Source organism: Aquarana catesbeiana, linkage group LG08 (genome assembly GCF_042186555.1).
Source record: "Aquarana catesbeiana isolate 2022-GZ linkage group LG08, ASM4218655v1, whole genome shotgun sequence".
NCBI classification, from domain to species: domain Eukaryota; kingdom Metazoa; phylum Chordata; class Amphibia; order Anura; family Ranidae; genus Aquarana; species Aquarana catesbeiana.
The window spans coordinates 21,740,831-21,755,246 of NC_133331.1; the positions used below are offsets into that span (position 1 = coordinate 21,740,831).

General features: G+C 40.7%; 1 protein-coding gene across 1 annotated transcript in view; it reads right to left on the minus strand.

Annotated features, from left to right (window-relative positions):
- LOC141105632 (alpha-2-macroglobulin-like protein 1) overlaps positions 1–14,416 on the minus strand; it is a 351,206-nt gene that overhangs the window by 74,285 nt on the left and 262,505 nt on the right. The window contains exon 28 of the mRNA XM_073595595.1: positions 5,322–5,484. Coding sequence (XP_073451696.1) covers positions 5,322–5,484 — 163 coding nt within the window. The remainder of the gene's footprint in view (positions 1–5,321; positions 5,485–14,416) is intronic.

Consider the following 14,416-nt stretch of genomic DNA (forward strand, 5'->3'; position numbering starts at 1 on the left):
CGTAAAAATGCATATAAAAGCAAAGGACAAGGCTGTTAAAAAAATACAAGGCTGATGGATCATCATCAGCATTCCAACTTTACAAAGAATGCAACAAGAAATGTAAGGGTGCAATCAGGGTGGCTAAGATAGAACATGAAAGGCACATAGGGGAGGAGAGTAAGAAAAATCCCAAGAAATTATTTAAGTACATAAATAGCAAGAAAGAGAGGTCAGATCATTTTGGTCCTATAAAGAATGATGATGGTAATCTGGTTACTAAGGATGGAGAGATGGTGAAGGTATTGAATTTATTCTTCTCCTCAGTCTTCACGAGGGAATCGGGGGGCTTCAGTAATAAAAACTGCAATGTTTATCCTCATGACACGTCACAGAAATCAACAGAGGACAACATTAAAAATAGACTTGGCTAACAGAGGACAAAATTAGAAATAGACTTGAAAAACGTAACATTAATAAGTCACCGGGACCAGATGGCTTGCACCCGAGGGTCCTTAAGGAACTCAGTCATGTAATTGCCAGACCATTGTTCCTAATTTTTACAAATAGTCTACTGACTGGAATGGTACCTGCTGATTAGAGAAAAGCCAATGTAGCACCAATATTTAAAAAAGGGCCAAAATACATCCCTGGGAATTACAGACCAGTTAGCCTAACATCAATTGTATGCAAGCTCTTGGAGGGGATAAGGGAATATATACAAGATTTTAGTAATGACAACGGTATCATTAGCAGTAATCAGCATGGATTCATGAAGAATCATTCTTGCCAAACTGTCAGGAATATTGGGGTTAAAAATAATTAATTCCTAAGGCCTATGCATATCATTTTTCGTATGTCTTTATGAGCAGTTTAGGAGCCATCTTGTTCAAAAATTCTTTTTTTAGAAGGTTAAATTAAGTCCATGATTGTGGACACAAGTTTATTCCTCCCAAGTTATAAATCTTGAGAAGTCTTAGTCAAATAAACAAGATAAGGGAACCATGAGCTTACAGACATATTTTTTTCTCCTTCTCAGGAATGAGAATGAAAATAGGGCTTATTCAAAAAGTTGCCTTATAAACAAACCGTATTGCTCATAACAAACCTTATTACTCATAACAAGTAATCGTATTAGTGGTAATTCTCATTATGGTATTATTACATTATATTGGAGTAATTATATGCAGAATTAATTGAACAATGTCACTTATTTTAAGTTTATTTTTTTTATATATGAATTATGTATTCACTGATCTAAACTAGTCTTCATATTATTAATATGAGGGGTACAAAAGTTAAAATACTGTATATGAATGTGATGTCTAGAAGTTCTATTATTGGGGATTTTTAGGAATAGGCCATTATGCTTTTAGTCAAAATGATCTCACTCTCATGATATGTAGAAGAAGACTAATTATGTTATCCAAACTCACTTAGAAGCTATATATTTTAGTTCCAGCCACAAAGTCTAAGGATGTTGACACATAAGAGACAGCTCTAGATATTTTATAGCCTTCTGTTAAGCCTAAGTTAAAGGTTACATGGAGACAGATTTTTGATACGTTAAAATAACTTTCAATATCATGTTTAATCATATACTGCCACTATTGAAAACTATGTGTAAGGATACTACAATTTCCCTATAGGTTTGTCCAGGAAATGACATATGTTTTAACGTCATTCATGACGTGAAAAGCATGTCCACACCAAGTCCTGGAGGGAAAATAGAGGGTTTACAGATGAGATTGAGGGAGATTGAACAACGGAGAGCTTAAAGGAAACAGAATGGAGAAATGTAGGAATGGTAGAGAAGTCCTTTGGGGCACCCAGCTGATACCACTCAAAACAACTGATTTCTTAAATCTCTGGTAAAGTATTAATTTATATTTTTACCTTTTTGGTAATTGAAGTTGTTTGAGCATATGCTTAACTAACCCAATCAATGTTGGTATATTCAGTTTTGGATTGAAATTAATTCTAACTGCAGCATGAATTTCTTTCCCTTTAGAATCAAGAGAGATACATATCTTTTTATATCAAAACAAAACTGACTTCAAAGTCTTATAATTGGATTAGTTAGTATGTGTTGAACCATAGATTCATTCTAAATGTATCTTTATTTAAAAATAAGTCTTGGTTAAATTATCAATTTTGTATATGGTCAAAATTGTCCATATACCATAAAAGAGGTTTAAACTTGTAGATCTGTTTGTTTGAGAAGAAATCGCAATTTGTTAGAATCAACACCTAGTTTGTTTTCATAGTCTGTTTTTAAAGCCATGAAAAGCTATTTACTAAGCCGTCATTAAAAAAATATTGAGACAAGGTATTTTTGAAAAAAAAAAAGCTTGTGGGTAATTTCCTCATCATCTGTATCACCCATATATTTGATATTTAAAATTATATCTTTTGGTATAGCACCAATTATATTTGATATTATTTTGCATTGAATTTTTAGTTTACACATATATTTTAGCACATCGCTGTATTCATTTTTGTCTTCAAACTAGCATGGATAAACAAATTTGATTATTTGGTTGATTTATGGAAAGACGTGAAAATCTGCTGAACCATAGATTTTTGTATATTTACATAAATATAATACTGTTAATATTTCAGTATAAACATCTGACAAGACCAATCTATTAACCTTCTATGAGGAGGTGAGCTGCCATCTAGATAAAGGAAGGCCCATAGACGTGATGTATCTGGATTTTGCAAAAGCATTTGACACAGTTCCCCATAAACGTTTACTGTACAAAGTAATGTCAGTTGGCATGGCCCATAGGGTGAATAGGGTGAGTACATGGATTGAAAAGTGGCTACAGGGGCGAGTTCAGAGGTTAGTGATAAATGGGGGGAGTACTCAGAATGGGCAGGGGTGGAAAGTGAGGTCCCCCAGGGTTCTCTCCTGGGACCAATCCTATTACTTTATTTATTTCAGGTACTTATATAGCGCCGTCAATTTACGCAGCGCTTTACATATACATTGTACATTCACATCAGTCCCTACCCTCAAGGAGCTTACAATCTAAGGTCCCTAACTCACATTCATACATACTAGGGACAATTTAGACAGGATCCAATTAACCTACCAGCATGTCTTTAGAGTGTGGGAGGAAAACGGAGTACCCGGAGGAAACCCACGCAGGCACAGGGAGAACATGCAAACTCCAAGCAGGTAGTGTCGTGGTTGGGATTCGAACCAGCGACCCTTCTTACTGCTAGGTGAAAGTGCTACCCACTGCACCACTGTGCCACCCTAGAGGAAGGGATACATAAATCTTTTATTGTTATATCGTTAAATATCGTTAAATCACTAAATCTCTGTATTTGCGGCCGATACTACGCTAATCAGGGCAATAACTTCTCTGCAGGATGTGGAGACCTTGCAAGAAGATTGTACAAATTAATGGGGTGGGCTACTACATGGCAAACTAGGTTTAATGTGGAAAGATGTAAAATAATGCATTTGGATGGCAAAAATATGAATGCATTCTACTCACTGGAGGGAAAACCTCTGGAGGAATCTAGGATCGAAAATGGCCTGGGGGTCCTAGTAGATGACAGACTCAGCAATGGCATGGAAAAAAAAATGGGTAGTGGCACTGCTAAATAGTATGAGATTTAATACATTAGTCCATCAATAAGTCCTTGAAGTGGATACTCAGTATATGTGGAGGGGGAGAGATGAAGAGGGGAGACATGTATAGATTACTTGTCCAAAACAACCTTGGCAGGCTTTGAGGGGAGAGTTGAAAGCAGACTCCAGATATGCAAATGAGAAGAGAAACACAGGCGCCTCTAGGTTAGAACTGTAAACGTTTTAATGAGATACATGTGCATTATCCACTTACATGGAGGTTAAGGAAGTAAGGCACAAGTCCATCCACACTGGCGTGGCGTTCACTGCAGAGAGGTGACTCATCCATGAGGTATGGAGTTTGGGCTTCCTTTGGGTTTGTTTGGGTTGTTTTTTTTCCCCGTCCCGAGTGGTGGGTGTGGGTATTCCCTTTGCTCTTACTTCCTTAACCTCCATGTAAGTGGATAATGCACCTGTATCTCATTAAAATGTTTAAAGTTCTAACCTAGAGGCGCCTGTGTTTTTCATCCCATCAGTAATGGCATGCAATGCCAAGCTTTTGCAAGCAAAGCAAACAGAATATTGGCATACATTAAAAAGAGAATTAACTCCAGAGATAAAGTGATAATTCTCCCACTCTATAAGACTTTGGTCCGGCCTCACCTAGAGTATGCTGTCCAGTTCTGGATACCAGTCCTCAGGAAGGATGTACTGGAGAGAGTCAAGAGAAGGGCAACAAAACGAATAAAGGGTCTGGAGGATCTTAGTTATGAGGAAAGGTTACGAGCACTAAACTTGTTCTCTCTGGAGAAGAGACGCTTGAGAAGGGATATGATTTCAATTTACAAATACCGTAATAAGAAGAAAAGTGGCTTAACCTTAAACTGCGTAGCAGGTCCTTTACTGTAAGAGCAGTAATGATTTGGAATTCCCTTCTACGGGCATTGGTTTCAGCGGGGAGCATAGATAATTTAAAAAAATGAATGGATAAGCACCTGAACAACCACAACTTACAGGAATATACAATGTAATACTGACATAAAATCACACATAGGTTGGACTTGTGTCTTTTATCAACCTCCCCTACTATATGTAACTATATACTACACTGACCGCACTATATACGCTGAACTGTATTATATATACTACATGTACTGCACTACATACGCTGAACTGTATTATATATACAGTGTCTTGAAAAATTATTCATATTCCTTGCCTTTGGCCAATCATGGCTCACACAGCACATCACACTGTAATTGGCCAAAGCATACAGGTCAGGTGCATGCTTTGGCCAATTAGCAGCTGTCAATGCACTGCGATCTTGCAGTGCATTATGGGGTGCTCCACGGCAGGCGAACTTCCCACAAGCGCCCCATATGTTCGTTTGTTCTACGTTCGACTCAAACATCAGGACCATCCCTACTTTATAGCACTGCAGCACACCACCTGAATGGTTCTTAGTGCTGCCCTTTCCTCTCCTAGTGAAAGCTCTGCTGTACAGGGAATTATGACAGGCTGATACTGAGTCAAATGCAAATACTTACACTAGAACTAAAAATGCATTTAATGACATGAATGCAAACCTTCATTTATTGCTGTTTTTAATATGTTCCAGGAATACACATTTATCAATTACTGGTTATTATGAACATTCCTTTTCTTATGCACTTCTCCAGTTTTATTTTATTTTTTTAACATCAAGTTCAGGAGAAAGATGGAAGTTCCATGGTAGAAATACTCCATCAGTACTCACCTCCTCTCACAGCCTTTTCATCCAGTTTGTCGAATACTATTTTCCTGAACTCCATTTCTCTGCACAAAGTAAAGGTGTAGGCAAGAAGAGCCAAGGTGTATACATCGGTCACATTCAGAGCTTCCTTCTGCAGACACGACACTGCGTCCCTGATCAGAGGGTCCTGGATTAGAATACAATTTTAGTATGTTATTTTTTTACTTGAATGGCCAGCTTGGTTTAGTTCATTTCCTGACATTTATTAAGAATAATCCAGGGCTTTTTTTCTCAGAAAATAGGTGCAGGAACTCAACTAAGACCCTCCAAACCCCCCCCTCCCCTCCACCACACACATCCTCCAAACCATCCATCCAACCTCTTTCAAATGGTGTGGTCAAATTTCACTTACAGTGGAAGGGTCTTAAAGGTGCATTAACCACTTACCACTGGCATTGGTGTATTGGTCCAGCAATGTACCAACACCTTTGCAGTCATTGTGCTATTTGCCGGGTGTTTGGTGTGCTCCTGTACCTTTAAGAAGGGGTAGGCTCTCCTTCAGTCACCTGCCCTAATTTGTCCATCAGAATACATATGCCTCCACTGTGGGGACACTCATATTTTAGTGTTAGGACCACAGACACCAGGGTGCCGTGACGAGGCTTTGTGGCTTATGCATGCGTTTGCCAATGCGTGCGGACTAAACCCCTGTTTTTAACGCATACTTTTAGACAGGTTAATTCGGTTGTTTGCGAGCTGGTTGGTAAGTAGGCTTGGATTTTTTCCTGGGCATTCCCCAGGCTTTGTTTTTATGCTATCCATTATGCAGCGCCTGCATGCTGATATATCCTCAGGCAGAGTGTCACAAATTGAAAACCAATTGGGGGGTTTTGCATTGATGGTAAACGACCTAATTGATGCACATGAGGATAATCTTGAGGATCACGCATTGATCAAACGCAAGCTAGCGGACCTGGAGGACAGGATGCATTGCAACAACATAAAAATCAGAGGAATTGTGGAAACAGTGCAACCCCACGAGCTAACAAGCTATGCAAAAGGGCTTTTCAAAACATTACTGCCTGACCTAAAAAATATGGAAAGGGTGATTGATCGTATCCACCGTTTGCCAGAGGTGGGGGACTCGAGTCACATGACTTGACTCGAATCGGACTCGAGTCACCTGTTTGAGGACTTGCGACTTGCTTGACAAAATTAAATAAATGACTCGACTTGACTTTGACTTGCCACTAATGACTTGCGACTTGACTTTGACTTGGGCTATTTGACTTGCAATGACTTGCAATGACTTGGCACCACCAGTGCTCTGTCTTGGCCTAGGCAAAAGCCACCCCCCCACAAAAGAAAGCTCCCCCGAGTCCCGGCTTCTGCCTGCACAAATACAGCTTGCTAACATTGTGGGCGGGGATCGGATAGGTGTCCGCGAGTGGCGCTTGCAGTGTTCGCGGCCGCCGCAGACTTTTTTTTTATTTGATGATGACTGCACTGCAGTCTCTCCTCCTAGGCTGTACAGGTCTCTGTATTCTGTCCGGCCAGGCCGCGGTGCCGCCCCCCTCCTGCTGCGGAGTGATCTCTGAGGGAGGGGCTGGGCTTCTGTGCAAGTGTGCAGAGCCAGCAGCGTGAGTCGCGGGCCTCACGGTGAGGGAGGAAGAAGGAACTGGAAGTTGCCCAAGGAGCCAGCCAAGCCTAGCAGACTGACTGAATCTGAGTGGATTCCAGTCCAGCAGCCATAGAGTAAGTCATGGCAGACTATTATTCTTCTACTGAGGGGGCACTGGAGCAAGGACAGTCACACGACTCAGGGAGGAACTGGTCTGAGAATGGGGGTCAGTGCAGTGGTCATCGCAACACAGAAGAAAAAGCACAGAGCCGAGGGGGAGGAAACAGATTTGCAGAAGCTGCAGGTTTGTTTGATGCAGTGCCAAGCAAATGCTTCCTTGAAAACTTCCCTGCAAACTTTGCAGGGAAGCATTAGCTTGCTTGGCACTGCATCAAACAGACCTGCAGTTTCTGCAAATCTGCACTAGTGATGTAGCAGCTAGCAGGGCCCTGGCCTGTACTGATGATTGCAGGATGCAGATATGATTGCAGATGCAATCAATCATCAATATCATTGCACATGCTAAAACTATGAAACCTAGGTAGGTACAAACCTTCTTTCCTTGTTTTCTCCTCCTCCTTGGCTCTGTGCTTTTTTCTCCTGCGCTGTGACGGCCACTGCACTGACCCCCAGTCCCAGACCAGTTCCTCCCTGAGTCCTTCACTAATTAACTATTACTTGTGCGAAGTACAAAGTGCTCAACGTGAATATTACATAAAAATCATATTGCAATTAAGTGCTCCATGCGTACTACAAACTCATTAAACAGTCCACATCCAGTGAAAGTTCATGTACTGCAGTGCTCCATGCATGCTGAAATCAATGCAAACTTTAGCACTGGTCACTGTATTAGTGTCACTGGTGCCCAAGTGTCACTATGAGTCACTAATGTAATATTCTAATCTGGAATGATAAACGTGTCACTGTTTTAAACAAGGTTAGGTTAGGACCGTATATATATAATACATTAAAAATAGTTCTGTAAGTACTAGTGTACTAAGCAACACCTTATTTTCTGGCAGTGCCCGGGCCATCCCGACAGCAAACTCTGGATCTGCCCCTGACAGACCAACGCACAAGGCAGTTATAATGGAGGGAGCGATTCCAAAAATAATTAAATTTGGATTTAAGGATTATGTTTTAGATGTTGATGAAAAGAAGAGAACTGCAATATGCAAGGTCTGCAACTCAAAAATAAGAGACACGTCCACCACAACATCCAACTTCATCCGTCACTACAAAACCCACAAAGAAAAGTAGGTACAGTAACGTCACGTGTATGTATATATATATATATATATATATATATATATATATATATGCAAATTAGGCCTACATCCCACTTTAGGTGGGAGCAGAGTGTATTGTTGTTCAAATCAATAAATCACATAGCTAACTTTTTTTTCTATCTCTCTTCTGTTTACTCTATAGATATGAAGAGTACATCCATACCAAAGGGACTTTTGATGATACCCAGCCTCAAATCTCACAATTCATCGCACAGGGGACTGTGCAGCTATACCACTGCAACCACCAGCAGCAAAAGGCAATTACAAACTCAATCCTGTCAGACCTCATTATAAACTGCAACATGCCACTGTCCATCATTGAACATAAAAGCTTTCGTCGCTTTTTGTCAACAGTAGACAACAAGTACTCTCCAGTAAGTAGAAGAACAATTACTGGCAAGCTTGACAATCTGGTGGCAGATAGGAAAATGAAGCTGAAAAATGAACTGGAAGTGGTAGATCATCTGTCAGTGACTGTAGATATATGGTCAGACCGCAGGATGAGAGGCTTTCTTGGAGTCACAGTGCACTGGATCAAGATTGAGGATGACCATCTTCAGTTAAAATCACAGTTGCTTGCGTGCAACCGCTTCAAAGGTCTCCATACAGGGGAAAGAATTTGTGAGGAATTTGAGCATATATGTGAAGAGTACAAGATTAAAAAAAAGGTAGACCACATCATCTGTGACAACGCCGCAAACATGAAAAAAGCATTCACTACATGTTTTCCAGGACAGCTAGATGAAGACGATGACCTTTATGATTCATACATTTGGAATGACCTGTCAGTGGAAGAACAGGAGATGTTTGACAATTATTTGAGTGCAAAAACCCAGACTAGACTTCAATGTTTTGCACACACGCTTCAATTGGTAATAGGTGATGGACTTAAAGAGACTAAATTAGTCAATGCAGCTCTCGCCAAAGCTTCCAGGTTGAGCTCCTTGTTACACACAAGCACCTCTTTCAAGGAAAAATTTGAGGAGGAGTTTGGACAGCGTGGAATCCCTGCCTCTGTTACCACACGCTGGAATTCCACACTGAGGCAATTGAAATCAGTGGTCAGCTGTGACCAGCTGAAACTGACTAGAATGCTTGAAGATGGGGGACACAAAGTAACTGTATTCACAGCTAGAGAGTGGAATCAGATTAAGGAACTCGTGGATGTCCTTCAACCTTTTGGAGAAGCCACAGACCTCTCACAGGGAGAAAAACTTGTGACAATAAGTGCTGTTGTACCCTGTATCCTTTCTCTGAATCACCACTTAGAAAATCATAAAAAGAGCGTGCGCTACCTTGGTGGCTTGATCCGTAGCCTGCAAGAATCACTCCAAAGACGATTCGAAGGGATCTTTGTCAATGTGAGGATGGCAGATGAACAGAATGATGTAGCAACCTTACCCTTCTCTGACCCTCTATACCTAAAAGCTGCTCTGCTGGATCCTTCATTTGGCACCATGTGGTTGACCCATGATGTTTTGGCTACCGAAAATGTCAAGGAGGCTGTGTCTGCGATGATAAAAAGTATGTTATGTTTTTGGTAATAACCCGTTTGCAGTAATAACACCTGAATGCATTGAGTTACTGTTTTATGCTTGTGTTTTTCAGACTTGATTCTCAAAGAGGACTGCAAGCCCACCCCAACAACCACCGATGAAGACGAGCAAATGCCAGTGGCAGAGTCAGAGAGTCAATCTGGGCTGTTCACAGCATACCGCAAAAAACAGAAGAGAGATTCATGTTCCAGTCCCCAAATTCAGCTGAACCAGTATTTAGACATTTGTGATGGACAGAGCTGCCTTCAGTTTTGGGCCATGAACAGGCACATGCTTCCCTCTTTGTTCAGGGTAGCAGTAAGAGTAATGTCAGTCCCTGCATCAAGCGCACCTGTTGAACGTGTGTTCAGCCATGGTGGGGTGATAATGCGACCCCATCGCTCACAACTGAGAAAGTACTTTCAAATTTCATTTTTTGCAAATGCAATGCATGTTAAGTGGCTATTCTGAGAATAGCCACTTAACATGCATTGCATTTGCAAAAAATATTATTCTGAGAAGTGAGAATAGAATACTATTTTTTGCAAATGCAATGCATTTTAAGTGGCTATTCTAATAACTAAGAAATAGAAGTAGATAGGTGCTGTTTCCAAGCCTGGTGAATTCAAATGTGTTATTCCCTTAGTGGGAGGGCAGTATGGAGTGGGAAAGATTGTAAAGATGTTGCCTATAGTATTCAGTGAATGTTTATCCCGTGGAATTGTGAATGAATGAATGAATGAATGATTTGTAAAGCGCTGCAATTGCGAACTGAATCGCCTCAAGGCGCTATTGTGTATAAAGGTCCTGGATGTGCATAAGTCAAGTTGGTTGTCTGACTTAATAAAGTGCAGTGTGTGCTCTAAAAAAGATATAAATTAATCCGTATAAATATAATATATCCATATATAAATGAACCCTATTTTTAAATTAAAAATATTTGTGCAAAATTATGTGATCCATAACGTAATCGATAATGTACATATGTAGTGAACAAATATATATAATCAAGTGCTTTCAGTGCTGCTACAAAAAATCCCCCTGGATTCTGATGGATATTCCAATGAGTAAACCTTTCAGTGCGTGCCTTAATCCGTGTTCTAATAGTGATTGATTGCACTCACCAGATCCTAGCAGCACTGAAAGCACTTGATTATATATATTTGTTTGTTCACTTCATATGTACATTATCGATTTACGTTATGGATCACATAATTTTGCACAAATATTTTTAATTTAAAAATAGGGTTCATTTATATATGGATATATTATATTATTTATACGAATTAAGTTATATCTTTTTTAGAGCACACACTGCATTTTATTAAGTCAGACAAGCAACTTGACTTATGCACATCCAGGACCTTTATAACACATTTGAATTCACCAGGCTTGGAAACAGCGCTATCTACTTCTATTCCTTTTTTCCTATATCTTACTCCACCTAGTGGAAGTAATCGGTAGTGGCAGCAGTTCCAACAACATTCTTTAATTTTTTAATTTTTATTCCATTGCATGCATCCCATTGCGCGGGTGTTTCTCCCTCTTTTTTCTATTTTAATAACTAAGCTCAAAGTTTGAACTTGACACAATGCCAAATTGCCAATATCTGGACACTTGAAGAATGGTGATGAGAATACTATTATTCTTCTCATCACCATTCAAGATGTTGGCATTGTGTCAAGTTCAGACTTTGAGCTTAGTTATTTCCCCCCTCAGCAAGGACTACATTTTTTCAGGCTTGTTGGCCATTTAATTGCTGTGTGTTCTGCTCCTTGTCTGCTATTTGGGCATTCAAAGTGTTTCTTTAATATGCCAAGAAAAAAGCACTAAGCAGTTTTGTTAATGTTGAAAAAAAAACAAAACCTTTCCTAAAAACTGACTTTTAACTCATTTAAAGGATGGAAATGGGGTAGATCAGTATTTTGACTTAATTTGTGACTTGACCAAAATAAATGACTTGACTTGACTTGCTTGACTTCTAGCAAGGACTCGACTTGACTTGCTTGCTTTTCGCCACAGTAACTTGGGACTTGCTTATGACTTGAAGGTTAAGACTTGAGACTTGCTTGTGACTTGCACATGTGTGACTTACCCCCATGTCTGCCGTTTGCCAAACCCGCCATCCCTGCCTGACACCATTCCATGGGATGTGATTTTACGCATACACTTTTACCATGTCAAGGAACAAATTATGCGGAAATCCAGAAGTGGGTAATCCCTACCTGATCCATAGTCACACCTTCAAATATTTGCTGATTTATCACAATATACTCTCCAAATGCATAGGGAACTAAATACAGTTACCAAAGCATTGAGAAACTATAATCTTCCATACAAGTGGATAAATCCTGCTAAGCTTTTGATTACTTACAAAGGGGCTAAATTCACAGCTTGCACGCTGAATAAAGGTTTGCAGCATCTCCGCTCATGGGGAATAATCCCAGAAAACACAAATCCACCATCTAAGAATCGCAGGCACTCTATTCTGCATCCTGATGTCCAACTTACTCAGCGTCCGCTACTCCTCCAGTCACTGAATGGGGTCCTACAAAGCAAGCATCTATATCGCGGTCTGATATGTGGCTCTGACTAGGCCACTTGAACTTTTTCCCCACAAGTTAACCAAGTAAGTGCATAGCACTTTCCTGCAAGGCCGATTGTTTGGCCACTTGTGCGTTTTCTCTTTTTTTTCTAGTTATTGTTTCGTTGATCGTAGCCTACCATTTCTAGTTTTTTTTGGTTTATTCACCATACAGCTTAACCTCGGTGGCATATACTCTATTGTGCTAAATACTTGCAGACAACTTCTACAGTACTCCTAGCAGGCTAACATCTTAGATCTCTTTTGAACTTTTTGTCTCCTCTACATTCAGAATGGCTATCAAATTCCTAATGATAAACGCTAAAGGCCTCAACCATCCAGTAAAAAGGTCTTCCCTCTGGAAACTGGCTAAGGAATCTCATTGCGACATTCTGTGTGTGCAAGAAACACACTTCAAAGACTCGTCTCCACCTAATTGCTCCAATAGCCAGTTCCCACATATCTTCACAGTATGCACAGACTCTAAGAAAAGAGGGGTCTTAATAGCAGTCAACTCTTCTATAACCTTTGAATTACAAGACAAGGTACTGGACCACAATGGCCGGCACATCATATTAGTATGCTCCCTAAAGTGATTGTAAGGCTTCGTATTTTATTTCTATTTTTAAATAACAAACATATCATACTTACCTCCACTGTGCGGTTTGTTTTGCACAAAGTGGCCCCGATCCTCGACTTCTGGGGCTGGTAGCTCCTCCCCGCATCGTATAACCCCCTAGGAGAAGCGCTCTCGGCCCCGGCCCCCGGGTCATTGGATTTGATTGACAGCAGAGGGAGCCAATGGCTGCGCTGCTATCAATCTATCCAATCAAAAGCCAAGACAACGGGCAGAGGAGAAGAGCGCATCTCTGGTGTGGGAAATACAGGGCTCAGGTGAGTAAAAATGGGGGGGGGGCGGTCAGTGACAGAAGTTTTTTCACCTTAAAGCAGAGGATGCATTAAGGTGAAAAAAACATGAGGGTTTACAACCACTTTAAGTGTAAATGTGATGTCTGGGGTCTTTTTGACCCCAGATCTCACATTAAAGAGGTCCCTTGTAAACATCCCTTGTAATAGAAAAAAAACATGATAGGACCTCTTAAATATGAGATCTGGGGTCAAAAAAACGCAGATGGGGCCATCTTCCCCTTACTCATCTCCATACCACAGAGGAGAGTAGACCCGATTGACCCCGCTGCTGCCGACGGCTCCGGTAAGCAGCGGAGGGAGGGGGGCCCTCTCCCGCCACCGATAAAAGTGATCTTGCGGCGAATCCGAGACCACTGTTATCTAAAAGCGGACCGCCCGCTGAAGAAGAAGATACCAGGGTTATGGTAGCTAGCTGCTGCCATAACAACGATATCCCTCTTCAAACAGCTGACGTATAACGACGACGGGCGGTCCGCAAGTGGTTAAATTCTATGTATGTCTTAACACTGGTCCATTGCCTTTCCATAGTGGTGTTAAAAATCTTGCTTGCTGCATTGAAAACGCGGCAAGAACGCATCAATAATGCACCCTGTTACATTTTTGATGGGGTTTTTGAGTTACATGACCTATGAAAAATACACTATAAGCACAGTAAAATCGTCGTAAAGTCCCAGCAAAAATGGCGTGTGTTTTCGGTGCCATTATCAGCACCTTTTTCTTTATCGGCAAAATGCCGAAAACACTGTTTTCGGCTGATATGTTTTGGCTGACGAAATTTTGGTGCATCTCTAATATATAGTCATGTGAGTCCTGCATCCTCCCTCTCTTCCAAAATTGTAAAAATTGTTCTTTGATAGTGTTCTCTTATTTTGCTTCCATAAGTATAAGGGTGCTTTCACACTGCTCCACTGTGTTGCAGTGTGGGTGCAGTGCAGTCTAACCATGGTTGTCAAACAGGTTACCTCCAGCTTCACATAGACTTCTATTATGCCCTGCTTTTTGGAGTGTTTTCTCAAAGCGAACCAAAAGACCTGCGTGCTGCATCTTTAGTATGCTTTCAGAAAATGCACCAAAAATGCAGGATATGACAGAAGTTTATGGGAAACCCCGGTACACTGTGCCACACCTATGCTGTAGCCAAACCACAGTGGGGCAGGGTG